The sequence below is a fragment of the Indicator indicator genome, chromosome 10 (genome assembly GCF_027791375.1).
Source record: "Indicator indicator isolate 239-I01 chromosome 10, UM_Iind_1.1, whole genome shotgun sequence".
In the NCBI taxonomy this organism is placed as follows: Eukaryota; Metazoa; Chordata; class Aves; order Piciformes; family Indicatoridae; genus Indicator; species Indicator indicator.
In genome coordinates this window covers 32,889,541-32,908,908 of record NC_072019.1, presented here as the reverse complement: position 1 = coordinate 32,908,908, position 19,368 = coordinate 32,889,541, and the positions used below count along the sequence as shown (strand labels likewise).

Genomic DNA, 19,368 nt, shown 5'->3' with positions numbered 1-19,368 from the left:
AGAAAAGCTCAAAGCTCAGTAGGGTGTATGCACTTTGGGGGCCAGTGCTGCAAGGCAAGTTCTCTGTGGCTCACAGAAGCCTTTCAAAGTGAACAAATCACTGTTAGTGTGATGTGATTAAATGAATTTTTAAAATCCAAAAAAACCCTTGAAACCTCAGCTGTGCTGTAAAGCATCTACATTGCAGGATGGCTATACTTGCAGCACTGTACAGCAGGGTAATGTAGTAATTAAAGGAAGAGTTAATTTTATGTCCATATCAAAAATATATACTTTTTTTCCTCCCAAAGAAGTTTTTTATTGAAATGTGAATTAATACAGCATTAGCTGTAATACCTGGGGAAAAATGGGCACAAAAGAATGCTTCAAGCTGGGGCAGTCCCAGGCACCCAGGCAGGGACTGGCTTGAGAGCAGCCCTGAAGAAAAGGCCTTGGGGGTGCTGGGGGATGAGAAGCTCAACAGGAGCCAGCAGTGAGCACTTGCAGCCCAGAGAGCCAAGCAGAGCCTGGGCTGAACAAGAGAAGTGTGGCCAGCAGGGCCAGGGAGGGGATTCTGCCCCTCTGCTCCACTCTGCTGAGACCACACCTGGAGCTCTGTGTCCAGTTCTGGAGCCTCTGTTACAAGAAGGATCTGGAGGTGCTGGAAGGTGTCCAGAGAAGGGCCATGAGGATGAGCAGAGGGCTGGAGCTGCTCTGCTCTGGAGACAGCCTGAAAGATTTGGGGCTGTTCAGTCTGGAGAAGAGAAGGCTCCCAGGAGACCTTCTTGTACCCTCGCAGTATCTGAAGGGGTCTACAAGAAATCTGGGGAGGGACTTTTGAGGGTGTCAGGGAGTGATAGGAGTGTGGGGAATGGAGCAAAACTAGAAATGGGGATATTTAGATTAGAGGTTAGGAAGCAGTGAATTCGCATTAAATACCCTGACTTCCTTCCCCTAGTAGATAAAATCTACAGAAATCACCTCTAATTGTTACAATCCATGCCTTTTGTAAGATTAGATGTTAGGAAGTACTTCCCCATGAGGGTGGTGAGACACTGGCACAGGTTGCCCAGGGAGTGGTGGAAGCCTCATCCCTGGAGGTTTTTGCAGCCAGGCTGGATGTGGCTGTGAGCAACCTGCTGTGGTGTGAGGTGTCCCTGCCCATGGCAGGGGGATTGGAACTGGATGATCCTTGAGGTCCCTTCCAACCTTGACAGTTCTGTGACTGTGTGAAGTTCTGCAGTTTAACAGATAGGAAGAATCCTACAGATTAATCCCTTTGGTTGTGTTCATTGTACTGCATAGGCACAGCTCTGTGGTATACCTTTGGGGCAAGTGGTTCTATATATTCCCACAGCTGACCTCTACTCACAATATCCTTCTCCAAACGTTGTTTGTTTGGTTTTTTTTTTTTCCTAGAAGACATGGTTATGAAATAAATATGCAAACCCAGTTAATGAAGAGCTGTCCTCTTGATTCAACTAAAACAATAATGCAGGGAGAGGTGAAAGGCTTGATTAATTTCTGCAGGTCATTAACTTCCACACCTACAGACCATAACTTAATGTTCATGGTGTGAATTATATTTCTGTGGATTAATTTAGGAGGGACACACAATGAATGTGCAAATCTTTGCATGATCTGACACTCTGCTGGACAGCTCTTCGGGTTTCTTCAAATTCAGAATACTGCCCAAAACACAAACAGCTTAAATGGCACAGTTGTGGGGTTACAGTACAACAATCTGTGGCAATTATTAGCTGCAAATGTGGACAGTGTGAGGCCAAACATCTTTTAGAGTGAAAAGTAAGGCATGGACTGATGAATTGATTTGCACCTTTATTTAAATTTAACTGACTAAAAGAGTGCTGAGTGTTTGAGCTTTGTCTTAAGATACTCTCTCAAACCTCCCAGTCCCTTAGATTTAAATAGTTTAGAATTACGCAGGACCAGAATGTCAGGGGCTGGAAGGGACCTCGAAAGCTCATCCAGTCCAACCCCTCTGACAAATGCAGGATCACCCAGGGTAGTCCACATAGGAATGCACCCAGCTGGGTTTTGAAAATCTCCAGAGAGGGACACTCCCCAACCCCCCTGGGCAGCCTGTTCCAATGTTCTGTCACCCTCACAGGGAAAAAATTCTTCATCCTGTTTCCATGGAACTTCCTCTGCCTCAGCTTCCACCACTGCCCCTTGTGCTGTCATTGGGCATCACCCAGCAGAGCCTGGCTCCAGCCTCTGGGCACTCCCCCTGCACATCTTTATCAACAGCAATGAGGTCACCTCTCAGGCTCCTCCTCTCCAAGCTACAGAGCCCTCAGCTCCCTCAGGCTCTCCTCATAAGGAAGATGTTCCACTCCCTTCATCATTTTTGTGGCTCTTTGCTGGACTCTCTCAAGCAGTTCCCTGAGGTCCTTCCTGAACTGAGGAGCCCAGAACTGGACACAATATTCCAGATGTGGCCTCAGCAGGCAGAGTAGAGAGGGAGGAGAACCTCTCTCGACCTACTAACCACAGCCCTTCTAATCCCCCCCAGGATGCCATTGGCCTTCTTGGCCACCAGAGCACATTGCTGGCTCATGGTCAACCTCCCATCCACCTGACCCCCAGGTCCTTTTCCCCTTCACTGCTCTCCAGCAGCTCAGTCCCCAACCTGTGCTGCTCCATGGGGTTGCTCTTTCCCAGGTGCAAGACTCTACACTTGCCCTTGTTGAATTTAATTCAGTTTTTCACTGCCCAGCTCTCCAGCCTAAGTCTCACTGGATGGCAGCACAGCCTGAGGGGTGTCAGCACAGCCTGAGGGGTGTCAGCCACCCTGCCCAGTTTTGTGTCATCAGCAAACTTCATCAGTCAGATCATCTCTCTGTAGCAGTCCTTTATTTAGAATCAAAGATGTTTTAAGGTTCCAACCTTGAAGTGCTTCTTGTCAGGCACCTTTCCCTGGTTCCATTATGGTTTTGTATGCACATCACAATTGTTCTAAACAACAGAAGTGCTGTGTGCATAGCAGGGATCAAAAGAAAAGCTGGGGTTTCTGAGGGGAAAAGTAATGATGAGCTCCAGCATTTGCCCCAGACAGTTCCTGCAAAGAGGGAAAATCAGTATTCAATTAAAACACCAGAAGATGCTCTCTCTCAGACCCCATGGCTGGAGCTCTATGGCTATTTCAGGTACTCTGACCTTACATTTCAGCTGCTCTGACCTTATGTGCTGTGCTGGAGACAGCAGTAACAACTGGCTAGCCACCAGAATTGCCCATGATGGTGAATGAGACTTGGATACCATGTGAAAATCACTCTGGGTAAGAGTGGAGGGTGTGAAGTCCACTATTAGGCACAGCCAATAGCTCCTTTCCCTAACTCTCTCCTTATTTAGCTTTGTAGACATAGCAGGAGACTGGAAGAGGAAGCTGGTGGCAATGCAAGTTCTGTGTAGGTATTTCACACTCATCTCAAAGAGACTATTTTCTTTTCTGTCACTTGTGTGATTTTATTCTGTGTGTACACAGACAGATTCCTTGAATCATCACATGAGTTATAAATTCCATTTTCTTTCCATGAACTGTGTGTCTCCTTGTGTCTGGGGCTGTCATGTGCTAACAAGAGACAGGAGAGGTGCCAGTGTGTCAGTCATTGCAGACTCTCTCCATCTAGCTCACTTGGAGCTGGGAGAGGCAAATGAGGAACAGGATCTTAAATAAGGAAAGCATATTCCTCTCGGGAGGAACCAAGAGAAAGCAGCCAGGTGGTATTGTTTGGATTTCAAAGCCAGGAAGGATTTTGGGAAGCAGAGGCAGCTTGGTCAGGAAAGATAAAATGGTGCATGGACACAGTGGAGGGGCCCTGTGACACAGAGGCAAGAGGGAGGCAGAGGAAGGCACTATTTGAAAGCACAGCTGTCTGCTGGCAGGGGACAGCTGGAGGGGAAAGTCCCAGAGCACCAAAAGGCATCTCCCCAAATCTCCAGGAAGATTCAAGAGTGAGGAAGTGCAGGCAGAGAGATGTATGTGTGTTTGCTGTTTCATGTGGCTTTGTGTATCTCCTGTGGTCATTAAAGTGAAGAATAGCTGCTTCTGAGGCAGCTTGCAGAGTCTCTGCACTACCTGAGTCGGCTTCCTGGAGACCTGAACAGATAAATCGTCACTCAGGTGCTGACTGTGACTGAGCAGAGGGGGAGACTGAATCAAAGCCATGAGGATCTGGTAGCAGTCACAGCTCTGAGAGCAGAGATTGCCTGTAGACCCAAAGCAGATGCAGAAACTTTAGTGTTTTTGCATGGAAGACGACTGAGGCTTTATGAGTGTCCCCCAAAAGGTATAATCTAGACTTCAGTACCTCAGGCTTTGAATCCTTACCTGTAATAAATGAGAGAAACTTGAAGAACAATGGCTCCATGTCCCAGTGGAGGCCAGTGACAAGTGGAGTCCCACTTCAAGGAAATCAGTCCTGGGACCAGTCTTGTTCAACATCTTTGTTGGTGACATGGAAAATGGCATTGAGGCTCCCTCAGCAAGTTCACCAATGACACCAAGCTGTGTGGTGCAGCTCAAAGCTGGAGGGAAGGGATCCATCCAGAGGGACCTGGACAGGCTGCAGAGGTGAACCCACGCCAACCTCATGAGGTTCAACAAGTGCAAGGTCCTGCAGCTGGGTCGAGGTAATCCTAAGCAAAAATCCAGGCTGGGCAGGGACTGGCTTGAGAGAAGCCCTGAGGAGAGGGACTTGGGGGTGCTGGGGGATGAGAAGCTCAACAGGAGCCAGCAGTGAGCACTTGCAGCCCAGAGAGCCAAGCAGAGCCTGGGCTGCATCAGGAGCAGTGTGGCCAGCAGGGCCAGGGAGGAGATTCTCCCCGTCTGCTCCAATCTGCTGAGACCACACCTGGAGCACTGTGTCCAGTTCTGGAGCCTCACAGAGCACTGGAACAGGCTGCCCAGAGAGGTTGTGGAGTCTCCTTCTCTGGAGCCTTTGCAGCCCTGTCTGGATGTGTTCCTGTGTGACCTGTGCTGGATTCTCTGGTCCTGCTCTGGCAGGGAGGTTGGACTTGAAGATCTTTGGAGGTCCCTTCCAATGCCTAACATCCTGTGAGCCTGTGCCAGTACTTGGCCACAGTATGGAACACAGCCAAGGTCAGCAAAGCCAGGCAAAGGCACCAGCTAGCAGCAGCTGGAGTGTAGAAGCTAAAGAGAGAATAGTTTATGCAGCTGCTTTTTATCCCAGTTCCCAAGCAAATGGAATTCTATAGACTTAGCTATGCTATTATTTCACATCCAGTAGTTAACCTTTATTTACCTTTTACTCACAGATGTCCAGAAAGTTCTTATTCTTTGTTTATAGTTAGGAAACTGAGCTAAGCTGCCAGCTCCAAGCCATAACAAGGGATAAGTTCAGGTTGCCAGCATTTAAGCCCCTGCCTTTGAATGTTGTCTCCTGCTGGATGATGTGAGAGCATCATCCTTGTGCACAAGTAGCTTGCTGGGATGAAGTCAGATCACTGAGGCAATTTGAAAGGAGGGAAATGCTCAGGAGGATAACAAGGAGCAAACTAATGTAAACAGTTCTTCAGCATAAACTGCAATATTTGTAATTTGCTGTGGGAGGGAGTAAGGGGAGAGCATTCCTCTGTTTGCTTTTGGTTTGCATACATTCAGAGAATCTCCTGATTTTTTTTTCTGAAATTTAACTGTTGAGAGGGAGGAGAAGAAGGGAAAGTATTCTAAGAGGGAAATGAGGGATTGCTGTGATATTGCTGGAGCATGTGCCCTATGAGAAGAGGCTGAGAGCCCCCAGGCTTTGTAGTCTGGAAAAGAGAAGACTAAGAGGGAATTTAATACATGTTTATAAATATCTGAGGGGTGGGGGTCAAAAGGTTGACACCCTGTGATAGGACAAAGGGGCAGTGGATGCAAACTCCAGCACAGGAGGTTCCACTTCAACATGAGGAGGAACTTCTGCACTGTGAGGGTCCCAGAGCACTGGAGCAGGCTGCCCAGAGAGGTTGTGGAGTCTCCTTCTCTGGAGCCTTTCCAGCCCTGTCTGGATGTGTTCCTGTGTGACCTGTGCTGGATTCTCTGGTCCTGCTCTGGCAGGGGGGTTGGACTCGACGATCTTTCGAGGTCCCTTCCAACCCCTAACATCCTGTGAGCCTGTGATCCACCTTCCAGACTTATTAGGCCTGAAAACAGACAGTGGGGAATTGCTTTGTACCATTCCCAGACATGTAGATGGCCACATGTAAATTTATCAGTATAAAATATTAGTGCTGGCTTGCTGTGTAACAATTAATTCAGCTTTATAAGCAGATGAAGATTACCTCAAATTTCCATACAATGTGAAAGAAAAGTCCCTTTATCCTCTGTAACTGCAGCATTTGGCAGATTGGAGAATAAATAATCTTTTGTGGCAAGGGTATGCCTTATCAAACATATGCAGATCAGTGCTAATTAATGCTAATTAAGGTTTCCTGTCTATCTAGTTGGAAAAACGTCCAAATGTTATGAAATCCAGTTAGTATGCCTATTACCCTAATTGTTTTATATGGGATGGTTCTTAATTAAAATATGTAAATTGACCTTAATTGCTATAAACTAATGGAGGTTCATGTTATCTCAGTAAAAATTACAAGATGGTGAGGAGGGGGTACTTAAACAAATAATTCTGATACGTTTGTAAATAAATGACCTTGCCTCAAAATTGTTTTTAATTGGGAATTGGCAAAAGGAACATTTTTGCCTCCTATGTTTCTCTTTGGTTTTTCAGTGATGTCAGAATTTACAGTTCTTTGTTAATGGAGCTGAGGTGACATTGCAGCTTAATTAGAGCTGCTCAACGAGTCGACATTTTGTGTGTTTACTGCCTGCTTCAGAATTGTTTGCTAACCCCGTGCTGACCTGCAGAAATGTTGTGCTGTACAATACTGATCTGAGTTTTCATAGAATCATGGAAGCAAGGAAAGGTCCAGGCCAGAAGGGACCTCCAAAGGTCATCCAGTCCAACCTTCCTGCAGTCAGCAGGGACATCCCCAACTGGATCAGGCAGCCCAGAGCCCTGTCCAGCCTCACCTTCAGTATCTCCAGGGAAGGAGCCTCAACCTGTTCCAGTGTTCCACCACCCTCATGGTGCAGAACTTGTTCCTCACATCCAATCTCAATCTGCTCTGCTCTAGTTTGAAGCCATTGTCCCTCATCCTGTCCCTGCAGGCCTTTGCAAACAGTCTCTCTCCAGCCTTCCTGGAGCCCCCTTCAGGTATGGCAGGATGCTCTTAGGTCTCCCTGGAGCCTTCTCCAGGCTGCATACCCCCAGCTCCCTCAGCCTGAGAGGTGCTCAACCCCTGATGATTCTCATGGCCCTCCTCTGGACCCTCTCCATCACTACTGTTCAGTTTAGTTTTTGATTTTGGGGCTCTTTAGTCAGATAAAGACTGGGGAAGAGGAGGCTCAGGGCAGACCTCATTGCTCTCTACAAATACCTGAAGGGAGGTTGTAGCCAGGAGGGGTTTGGTCTCTTCTCCCAGGCAACCAGCAGCAGAACAAGAGGACACAGTCTCAAGCTGTGCCACGGGAGGTCTAGGCTGGATGTGAGGAGAAAGTTCTTCACAGAGAGTGATCTGCCCTTGGAATGTGCTTCCCAGAGAGGTGGTGGAGTCACCGCCCCTGGAGGTGTTCAAAAACAGATTGGACGTGGCACTTGAAGCCATGGTTTAGGTAGACATGAGGTGCTGGGTGATAGGTTGGACTTGATGATTTCTGAGGTCTGTTCCAACCTTGTTGATTCTGTGATTCTACGATAATTTCATTTGTAGGTTTGGTGCTGTGGTAGTTTTAGGCTATGCCTTTTTTTTTTTTTTCCACAGATCTGAACAGAAAGCAGTAAAATGTAAATAAATCACTGCTGGGTGTAAAAAGGCAAATATTGATAATTCTAAACAATCCCATTGGAGAGATATCTACCATAAGATTTAGTTCCCAAAACAATCTCTCTCTCTCTTCTCACTACTTTGCTCTGGGAGAGACTAACTTGCTTCTGCTTGGCCATGGCTGCAATGCTTTTGTTGTGACTGGTATTAACTTTCCTGCTCTTTCTCTTGTCCCTTTTGTACAGGGGGATTAAAGGGGGAAGCAGGGAGGGAGAAGGTATTAGCTTCCCCTTGTCTTTGGCCAGGAGGGTCCTTGTACTGTTTGTTAATTGTAAATCCTTGTAAATATTATAAATATTGTACATTTTGTACATATTCTTGGTCTCTTCTCCCAAGTAACCAGCAGCAGAAGGAGGGGACACAGTCTCAAGTTGTGCCAGGGGAGGTCTAGGCTGGATGTGAGGAGGAAGTTCTTCACAGAGAGGGTGATTGCCCATTGGGATGTGCTGCCCAGGTAGGTGGTGGAGTCACCATCCCTGGAGATGTTCAAGAGAAGCCTGGATGAGGCACTTAGTGCCATGGTCTGGTTGATTGGATAGGGCTGGGTGATAGGTTGGACTGGATGATCTTGGAGGTCTCTTCCAACCTGGCTGATTCTCTGATTCTCTGATTCTCTGATTCTCTGATTCTATGATTCTATTCCTTGCATTCCACTGTAGATTGTAGTTTTGATTGTAAATACAGCTTCCATTTGCTTCCAGCTGAGCTGGTCTGGCAAATTTAATGTTGGGGGGGGGAAATTTTCAACCCACCACAGGTGCCCTGGTGACTGGCCCTGTGACCCTGACTTTGTATTGCAGAAGGCAGAACTTTTTGTATTTCAGCTACAAGTGTAGGACATGGACTTTGGTAACCTTTTTGAAGGGTGGTTCCCATCTGCTGTTCTATCACTGAGGCTCACACAGGTTTTTATACCAGGTTTTTATACCAAGCCTTCTACCTAGCACAAATGCATTATTTGACTTTTTCTTTTTATGGCAGTTTAGATACCAATACTCATATTGGTATTTTCTTGAGAGATAGGATTTGTTTTCACACACACAGCAAAACATTTTTCTCCTCTCATGTAGAGAATCACAGAATCAAAGAATGTTAGAGATTGGAAAAGACCTGCAGAGATCATCCAGTCCAACCCCCTGGCCAAAAGCAGGATCACCCAGGGGAGTCTGCACAGGAATGCATCCAGACAGGTTCTGAATCTGTACAGAGATGGAGACTCCACAGCTTCTCTGGGCAGCCTGTTCCAGGGCTCTGTCACCCTCACTGGAAAGAAGTTTCTCCTCATGCTGAGATGAAACCTTTTCTGTTCAAGTTTGTATCCAATGTCCTTGGCTTATTCCTGTGCACCACCCAAAAGAGCCTGGCCCCCTCCACTTGACCCCCACCCCTCAGCTATTGATAGACATTGATCAGATCCCTCTCAGCCTTCTCTTCTCCAGACTAAACAGCCCCAGGGCTCTCAGTCTCTCTTCACAGGGGAGATGCTCAAGTCCCATAAGCATCCTCCTGGCTCTCCCTTGGACTCTCTCCAGCAGGTCTCTGTCTCTCTTGACCTGGGGAGCCCCAAACTGGACACAGGATTGCAGGGGTGGTCTCAGCAGGGCAGAGGAGAGAGGTAGAAGAACCTCCCTAGCCCTGCTGGCCACACTTTTCTTGCTGCCCCCCAGGATCCCATTGGCTCTCTTGGCCACAAGGGCACATTGCTGTCCCATGCAGAACTTGCTGCCCACCAGCACTCCAAGGTCTTTCTCTGTGGAGCTGCCTTTCCAGCAGGGCAGTCCCTACTCTGTACTGATGCCTGCTGTTATTCCTGCCTAGATGCAGGACCTTGCACTTGTCTCTATTTAGAATATGCTAATGTAAAGGACTGCCCTTGAACTGCTGTTTTGTGCTCATAATAAGAGGACATTTGTAAAACACCTGAGGTGTGTAAGTTTGTGTGACGTGCCCATCACTGATGCACATATGCTTCACCTTGCAAACCCAGTCTGAAAGGTTTCACTGCTTTGCAGGATATTGTGACCAACGTCTCTCCGAGGATTGTGCGTGGAATCACTTCAGGTCCTGTGTACGGCCCGGGCCAAGGCTCTTTTCTGAACATCGAGCTGATCAGCGAGAAGACAGCAGCATACTGGTGTGAGAGCATTGCTGAACTGAAGGCTGACTTTCCAGACCAGGTAAGTACCACTCTGCCATACTCAGACCCTCCTGGTGATAGGTCTGCAAAGGCTCTCCTGTTTAATATTGAATATTGATTAAATGGCAGCTCAGCTGCTTTGTTGTCCTACAAGCGTGGCGTTAGAAACCACAACAGCCCATCCAAAGCATCTTGGTGACATAAAATTCCCTGAAATGTTATCTCCAAAGATCTAACATCATCATCATCAGCATCATCATCATCATCATCATCATCATCACAACAACAACAATAATAATATCTATATCTATATTTTATATTTATATTTATATTTATATTTATATTTATATTTATATTTATATTTATAATAACATTATCATAATAACGATGTAATATTATTTGTATATTATTATATTCATATTATATAATTATAGATTATATAATAAATTCATATTGTATAATTATATGATATATAATATATAATTGTATAAAATACAATAGCTAATGATATAATATAATAATAAGATATTATTATATCTGTTATATATAATATTATATAGTATATAGAATATATAATATTATAATATAATATATTATATCATTATATCATTAGATATTGTATATTATAGTATAAAATTATAAAATTATATATTTATATTATTTTTATACTATTATCATCATAATAATATTTTATATTATTATTTATATATCATATTACATTCATATTGTATAATTATAGGTATAACTATATATAATGTAAGATATATAATATAATATATATGATAATCTATATTCTTTATTATAATATACAGTATAATAATAATTGTTTTATCATAGTAATTTTTATTATAATTTTAATAACTACAATAATTATCATCATCATCATCATAATTATTTTCATGATTTTCATTATTTTCCCTATCAATTTCATTGGAAGTTTTGGTGTTTTCATTGTTGATCCAAATGTGAAAGCTACTTCTAAGGTTTTTTTATAAGTGATTGGCTGCTGTAAGAAGAGAAAATCAACACTAACTTCAAGTTAACCTCACTAGAAGGACAGTTTTGTTAGAGCCTCCTTGGCTGTGGGCAATATCTGTATAGAAGGTAATAAAGTTGGGAGCAGTGGCACCAGCTAGCTGGCATAAATGGTTTTCAGTTACTGTTCTAGTAAATAAGGAGGAGTAAAATTCACCTCAGTTATTGTCTCAAATAGGTAGAGACAGAAATCCCTGAGCCTGTCTTCTGTCTTGAAGTAATTACCTGGTTCAGCTATGAACAAAATAAATGACTGTTCCTGAATATATTATGACATGGGGACAATAAGTTGGTGTTTGGGTTTTTTTTAAAATTATTCCTGGAGCTTAAATGTACACATTGGCAAGTATAACAATGTTTAAACTAAATGTATTGTAGTGTACATAAGTGTATGGAAGTGTATAAGTGTGTAGTAAAAGTTAAGTGCTGCCTGTTTAATATCCAGTCTCACTGTGGATGGACTGTTTCTTCCCTGAGGTTCCCATCACTTTGGTTAGAATCATAGAATATTCCAATCCCCTTGCAGTCAACAGGGACATCCCCAACTAGATCAGGTTGCCCTCAGCCCTGTCCAGTCTCATCTTCAATATCTCCAGGGATGGGGCCACAACCACCTCCCTGGGCAACCTGTTCCAGTGTTCCACCACCCTCATAGTAAAGAACTTCTTCCTAACATCCAATCTAAGTCTCCTCTTCTCCAGTTTGAAGTCATTGCCCTTGGTCCTGTCCCTGCAGGCCTTTGCAAACAGTCTCTCTCCATCCTTCCTGTAGCTGTCTTCAGGTACTGGCAGGCTGCTTTTAAGGTCTCCCTGGAGCCTTCTCTTCTCCAGGCTGAACACCCCCAGCTCCCTCAGCCTGTCCTCATAGCAGAGCTGCTCCAACCCCCTTGAGCATTTTCATGGGCCTCCTCTGGACCTGCTCCATCAGGTCCATGTCCTTCCTATATTGAGGGTTCCAGACCTGTACACAGTACTCCAGGTGAGGTCTCACCAGAGCACAGTGGCAGAATCACCTCTCTGGATCTCTGGCAACACTGCTTTGGATGCAGCCCAGGTTGTGATTTGCATTCTGTGCTGCAAGCTCACACAGCCTGCTCCTGTCCAGCTTCTCATCCACCAGCACCCCCAAGTCTTTTTCCTCAGGGCTGCTTTCTGTCACCTCCTCCCTCAGTCTTCATAATACTGAAGGTGTGAACCCAAAAGATCATACTGTCATTGTCTGATTTGAATTTAAAGATCCCTTGTCACAGTGCTGGCTGTCGCACACAGGCAGACCCTTGGCCGTTTCTGCCATGGGAATGGTCTCCTCTTACAGTCTTCATCAAAAATCTATTGCAGCATTTTGTGCTTGGGACTAAGCCCTTCCCTTCTGTCAGGAAAAGCAATAGCAACTGTTTTGAAAGGAGAATTTTAATTTTCTCAGACTTAGCCTCTTGTGTGGGATGAACCAGAGATCCCAGGGTGAGCATCTCCTGATTATCCCTCACTATGTGAGTTATTGCTTTGAGAATGTGCATTCAGCTCCTGTACATCAGCTGTGGCTGCCACTGTGGCATCTTGGAGGTTGGTAATGCTTGTGTGGGCACAAGGGAAGCAGCACACAGCAGCAGCCCTTGGCTTGGCTCACAGTGGTTTTTGAAATGCCCATGAACTCATTTAAGAACTGTCATCATTATAATGGTAAATGTGTTGCCAGCTGGAAACAGATTTTTGTTCACTGAGTAGAAATACCTTGGACCTTATTTTGAAATATTCTGTGTAACTAGAGGCTGCAGAATATTTTTCCTCCAGTTCCTGTTCACTCTTTTAGAAAGGCTTTTTGAACTTGATGGTTTGTTTTGTTTTTTTGTTTGTTTGTTTGTTTTGGGGGTGTGTGTGTGTGCTGTTTGTTAAAACCAAAACCAGTGCCTGAGAACTGCTAAGATGAACTTAATTAGCAAGCCAAGAATGACATTTTCTTCTCAATCAACAGTAGAACAGAGATGAGGGCACAGTAGTAAAAACTTACCTTGATACAGCTAATAATAGGAAAAAAAATCAAGATTTATACAGGATTACTTTTGCTGTGTAAGTGATTTGAAGTAAGAATTATCTTACAAGTGGAAAGTGAAAGGGGGTCTGGAACACAAACCCTGTGAGGAGAGGCTGAGGGAGCTGGGGGTGTTTAGCCTGGAGAAGAGGAGGCTCAGGGGAGACCTCATTGCTGTCTACAACTCCCTGAAGGGAGGTTGTAGCCAGGTGGGGGTTGGTCTCTTCTCCCAGGCATCCAGCAGCAGAAGGAGGGGACACAGTCTCAAGTTGTGCCAGGGGGAGGTCTAGGCTGGATATTAGGAGGAAGTTCTTCACAGAAAGGGTGATTGCCCATTGGAATGGGCTTCCCAGGGAGGTGGTGGAGTCACCATCACTGGAGATGTTCAAGAGAAGCCTGGATGAGGCACTTGGTGCCATGGTCTGGTTGATTGGGTAGGGCTGGGTGATAGGTTGGACTGGATGATCTTGGAGGTCACTTCCAACCTGGTTGATTCTATGATTCTATGATATGAGCAAAACTGACCTCATTGCTGTTGATAAAGATGTGCAGGGTGAGTGCCAAGAAGCTGGAGCCAGGCTCTGCTGGGTGATGCCCAATGACAGCACAAGGGGCAGTGGTGGAAGATGAGGAAGAGTAAGTTCCATGGAAACATGAGGAAGAATTTTTTTCGCTGTGAGGGTGACAGAGCCCTGGAACAGGCTGCCCAGGGGGGTTGAGGAGTCTCCCTCTCTGGAGATATTCAAACCTGCCTGGCTGTGTTCCTGTGTGATCTGCTCTAGGTGCTCCTGCTCTGGCAGGGGGGTTGGACTGGATGAGCTTTTGAGGTCCCTTCCAGCTCCTAACATTCTGTGATTCTGTGATACTTCACCAACTTGGCTGAGCCCATTTAAAGCATAGGATGTTATTCAGTGTTCTTTATTGTTAACTTTTCAAAGGACACAGTTTTAAAAGTGCTGTGTCCACTGCTTTCCTATACACCAATTACTCAACCTTTTGGTTTAGACAGCTGTGAAATCGAGAAGAGAGTTTTTCTGTTTCTGTTTGTCATCTTCTTTCCCAGATATTGTAGTTTTACTTATTTCTATTGGCCTGTCTTTGTGATATCCAAACATCTTCCTTAGATGGTTAGCTAAGAGTCTATTAAGGAGTTATACTTCTCCAGTATCTGCATCCAGACAGGTTCTCATATCTCCAGAGAGGGAAACTCCCCAACCCCCCTGGGCAGCCTGTTCCGGGGTTCTGTCACCCTCACAGGGAAAAAATTCTTCCTCCTGTTTCCATGGAACTTCCTATGCCTCAGCTTCCACCACAGCCCCTTGTGCTGGCATTGGGCATCACCCAGCAGAGCCTGGCTCCAGCCTCTTGGCACTCCCCCTGCACATCTTTTTCAACAGCAATGAGGTCACCTCTCAGGCTCCTCCTCTCCAAGCTACAGAGCCCTCAGCTCCCTCAGGCTCTCCTCATAAGGAAGATGTTCCACTCCCTTCATTTTTGTGGCTCTGCACTGGGCTCTTTCAAGCAGTTCTCTGAGGTCCTTCCTGAACTGAGGAGCCCAGAACTGGACACAATATTCCAGATGTGGCCTCAGCAGGGCAGAGCAGAGGGGGAGAAGAACCTCTCTCGACCTACTAACCACAGCCCTTCTAATCCCCCCCAGGATGCCATTGGCCTTCTTGGTTACAAGTATGCATTGCTGGCTCATGGGCAACCTTCCATCCACCAGGACCTCCAATGTGCCCTGGTGGCCAAGGCCAATGGGATCCTTGGGGTGCATTAAGAGGATTGTGTCCAGCAGATCCAGGGAGGTTCTCCTCCCCCTCTACTCTGCCCTGGTGAGGCCCCACTTGGAATATTGCATCCAGTTCTGGGCTCCCCAGTTCAGGAGGGGCAGGGATCTGTTGGAGAGAGTCCAAGGGAGGGCTACAAGGATGCTGAAGGGACTGGAGCACTGCCTGGTGAGGAGAGACTGAGAGCCCTGGGGCTGTGCAGTCTGGAGAGGAGAAGACTGAGAGGGGATCTGATCAATGTCTTTAAATTTCAGAGGTCTGGGGGTCAGGAAGGAAGGGACAGGGACAGCCTCTGCTCACTTGCACCCTGTGATAGGACAAGGGGCAATGGATGGAAACTACAATACAGGAGGTTCCACCTCAACATGAGGAGGAACTTCACTGTGAGGGTCCCAGAGCCCTGGAACAGGCTGCCCAGAGAGGTTGTGGAGTCTCCTTCTCTGGAGCTTTTCCAGCCCTGTCTGGATGTGTTCCTGTGTGACCTGTGCTGGATTCCCTGGCCCTGCTCTGGCAGGGGGATGGGACTGGAAGATCTCCAGAGGTCCCTGCCAATCCTTACCATCCCATGAGTCTGCGAAGATGATAAATGGAGTATTTTTTGGTATTTCTGTATCAGTATCACTGAAGTCTTAAAAGTAACTTTTTTTTTTTTTACCTCCTTTCTCACAAATTAGTTTGGACTTATTGTTTCTAAGGGGTTGCATCAGATATCAGATTGTCAGCTGTGACCTGGTGCTGTGACTCAAGCATCAGTGTGATGACGTGTCGAGAAACCTCTTCTGCTGCAAGCATGAGGTACTTCTGGACCCTGAAACCAAGCTGAAAACTATTGTCTTACTGTTTGTTTCTGCTGCCTGCAGAATGCTGCTGGCAGTCTCTCTGGCAGTTACTCAGCAGAGAGCAGCTTTTCAAGGATGGAACTGTTGGAGAGGTGTTTTTTTGTTCAACGTTTTGTTCAGCATGTCCCAGGAACATCTGTCAAGAGTCGCTGTGCCGGAGAGCACTTGAGAACAGATCGCTGCTGGATCCTGGGCTGCTGACTGACTCCTTTGTAGGAGTTTTTGGCTGCTTGCTTTTGGTTTTGTTTTGTTTTTTGGTTTTTGTTTTTTATGTTTTTCAACCTTCTGGAGTGGTATAATTATGCATATATACACTACACAGTTTTTTTTCTTTCATGGAGTTATGAAAAAGGGCAGGCAGTTTTGTTTGGATAAAAACCGGGCTGAATGGCCAGGCTCAAAGAGTGGTGGTAAAAGGAGTTAAGTCTGGCTGGTACCCAGTCACCAGGGGTGTCCCCCAGGGTTCACTACTGGGGTCTGTCCTCTTTAGTGTCTTTCTCAATGATCTGGGTGAGGGGATTGAGGCAGCCTCAGTAAGTCTGCAGACAACACCAAGCTGGGTGGCTGTGTTGATCTGCCAGAGGGTAGAGAGGCTTTGCAGCAGGACCTGGACAGGTTAGACCATGGGCCAAGGCTGACTGGATGAAGTTTGACAAGGCCAAGTGCCAGGTCCTGAACCTGCTCCCATGGGGAGCTACAGACCTGGGGATGTGTGCTTGGAAAGATGCAGCTTGGAGAGGGACCTGGGGGTGCTGGTTGGCAGTCGAATAAATATGAGCCAGAAGTGCCCAGGGGGCCAAGAAAGCCAAAGGCATCCTGGCTTGGGTTAGAAACAGGGTGGGCAGCAGGGACAGGAGGTGACCATCCCCCTGTGCTCAGCACTGGGGAGGCCACACCTTGAGTGCTGTGTTCAGCTCTGGGCCCTCACTGCAAGAAGGACATTGAGGGGCTGGAGGGTGTCCAGAGAAGGGCAATGAGGCTGGAGAAGGGCCTGGAGCACCTGGGCTAGAGGAGGGGCTGAGGGAGCTGGGGGTGTTCAGGCTGGAGAAGAGGAGGCTGAGGGAGACCTCATTGCTCTCTCCAGCTCCCTGAAGGGAGGTTGGAGTGAGGAGGGGACAGCCTCTGCTCCTTGGTGGCAAGAGACAGGAGCAGAGGAAATGGTTCCAAGCTGTGTCAGGGGAGGTTCAGGCTGGATGCTAGGAAATATTTCTTCCCAGAGAGTGTTCTCAGCCATGGGAATGGTCTGCCCAGGGCAGTGCTGGAGTCCCCATCCCTGGAGGTGTTCCAGCAGCCTATGGAGCTGGTGCTTAGGGACATGGTTTGGTGTTGACTCTGCAGTGCTGGGTGGAGGGTTGGACTGGATGAGATTTTCTGTTATTCTGTGATTCTGTTTGCTTTTGATGTTTGTTTTTGTTTTGTTTTGTTTTTTTTCTTTTTTCTTTTTTTTAATGTAGGTAATAAAACCAGACTGCTTTTAATTCTTTCTCTCTGGGGGCAGACATGAGGGGTTACAGAGGAAGGAAAAAGCAATTGAAGTGGCCTAAGAGGGTGCCTTGTTCTAGTGAATAACTTCTGACAGACAAAAATGAACTGTTCTGAAAGATTTCCTGAAGTTACAAGGTAAACAGAAATAAATCTGCAACATCAATAGGTGGTTATTTGGGTAGCTGACATGGAGAGGTTTGATCAGTTTGTTGAAGCAATCTGTGAAGTGGGGTCTTTCATATCAAGCTTATGTGTAGAACCAGCTCTGGTTTTAATAGCAGGTTTCCTCTACAGGTTGTGTGAACATTTCTATATTTGTGTACACTTTTTCTTTCTCTTAGTCTGCACTAACAGAATCATAGAATGGCTTAGGCTGGAAGGGACCTCAGAGCTCATCTACTCCAACCTCCTTGCCATGGGCAGGGACACCTCTCAACCAGACTCAGCTGCTCAAGACTTCATCCAGCCTGGCCCTGAACACCTCCAGGGAGGAGGCAGCCACAACCTCCCTGTCCCAGTCTCACCACCTTTATGCTGAAGAATTTCTTCCTAAGATCCAGTCAAAACCTGCTCTCCCTCAGCTTCCAGCCATTTCCCCTTGTCACAGGCTCACAGAATCAACAGTAGACTTTGCAATCTGCTTACTGAGAGGAACCTGCTGTAGAATTCCTTTCATAGTTAAAATTTAGGGACATTATGTGGCTTTTTTGGTTGTTTGGGTTTGTTTTGTTTTGTTTTTTTGGGGTTTTTTGTCTGTTTTTTTTTTTTTTTGTTTGTTTGTTTTGTTCTGTTTTTCTGTTTTCTTTTGTCTTTTTTTCCCTTGGTTTTTTATTTGTTTCTTTGGTTTTTGGGGTTTTTTTTGGGTTTTTTTTTGTTTTTTAGGATGTAGAGGAATCATAGACTTCACAGCTTGGCTGTGGGAAGGCCCAAACTGGCTTTCCCACTAGATGCATTAGGAATATTTTTTTTTTGTACTTTTGCAGGCATTATTACAGCTTTTACTTCTGATGAGTGTTCAGAGTCTGTGGGATGTTGTGTAGAATATGTAGTATTCACATTCTGAGACACCAGTCACCGGTTTGAGTCATGTTGCAAAATGTAGTAGTCTGTTTTAGTAGTTAGGTTTAAAATGTGAAATGCTTGGGAACCTGGCATAGCTTTTGTAATGCAGGTAATTAGGGGAGGTGAAGGGCAGTACCTTCATCTTCGTCTTTGCAGGAATCCTGTTCAGAAGTGAAGAACAAATCATCAGCCAGCTGCTTTCTACGAACACCTGCTCTTCCTAGGGCTAGTGTAGAGAGCTTTGCCTTTCCATCCAAAGAAATCAGAGAATCAGAGAATTGTCAGGGTTGGAAGGGACCTCAAGGATCATCCAGTTCCAACCCCTCTGCCGTGGGCAGGGACACCTCACACTACAGCAGGTTGCCCAGAACCACATCCAGCCTGGCTGCAAAAACCTCCAGGGATGAGGCTTCCACCACCTCCCTGGGCAACCTGTGCCAGTGTCTCACCACCCTCATGGGGAAGAACTTCTTCCTAATATCCAATCTGATCTACCCATTTCTAGTTTTGCTCCATTCCCCCCAGTCCTATCACTCCCTGACACTCTCAAAAGTCCCTCCCCAGCTTTCTTGTAGCCCCTTTCAGATACAGCAAGGCCACAAGGAGGTCTCATTGGAGCCTTCTCTTCTCTAGACTGAACAGCCCCAACTCTTTCAGTCTCTCCTCATAGCAGAGCAGCTCCAGCCCTCTGCTCATCCTCATGGCCCTTCTCTGGACACCTTCCAGCACCTCCAGATCCTTCCTGTAACAGAGGCTCCAGAACTGGACCCAGAGCTCCAGGTGTGGTCTGAGCAGAGTGGAGCAGAGGGGGAGAATCCCCTCCCTGGCCCTGCTGGCCACACTTCTCTTGCTGCAGCCCAGGCTCTGCTTGGCTCTCTGGGCTGCAAGTGCACATTGACAGCTCCTGTTGAGCTTCTCATCCACCAGATACCTACTCCAAATACCTACTGAGGCATGCATCCACGGGATAAAGTCACAAGCATCTTGGCAAGCCACACCACCTACAAACTTGGCATAAAAGCTTTCTAAACAACAAAGTAAACCCTGTGGCCCTGTGGACCTCACTTGGTGCCAGCAGCACCTGAATGGGAGGGCACACACA

At 46.2% G+C, this 19,368-nt stretch overlaps 1 protein-coding gene across 1 annotated transcript in view; it reads left to right on the top strand.

Moving 5' to 3' along the window:
* Positions 1 to 19,368, top strand: part of DPYD (dihydropyrimidine dehydrogenase) — a 605,351-nt gene that overhangs the window by 339,780 nt on the left and 246,203 nt on the right. The window contains exon 14 of the mRNA XM_054384577.1: positions 9,903 to 10,067. Coding sequence (XP_054240552.1) covers positions 9,903 to 10,067 — 165 coding nt within the window. The remainder of the gene's footprint in view (positions 1 to 9,902; positions 10,068 to 19,368) is intronic.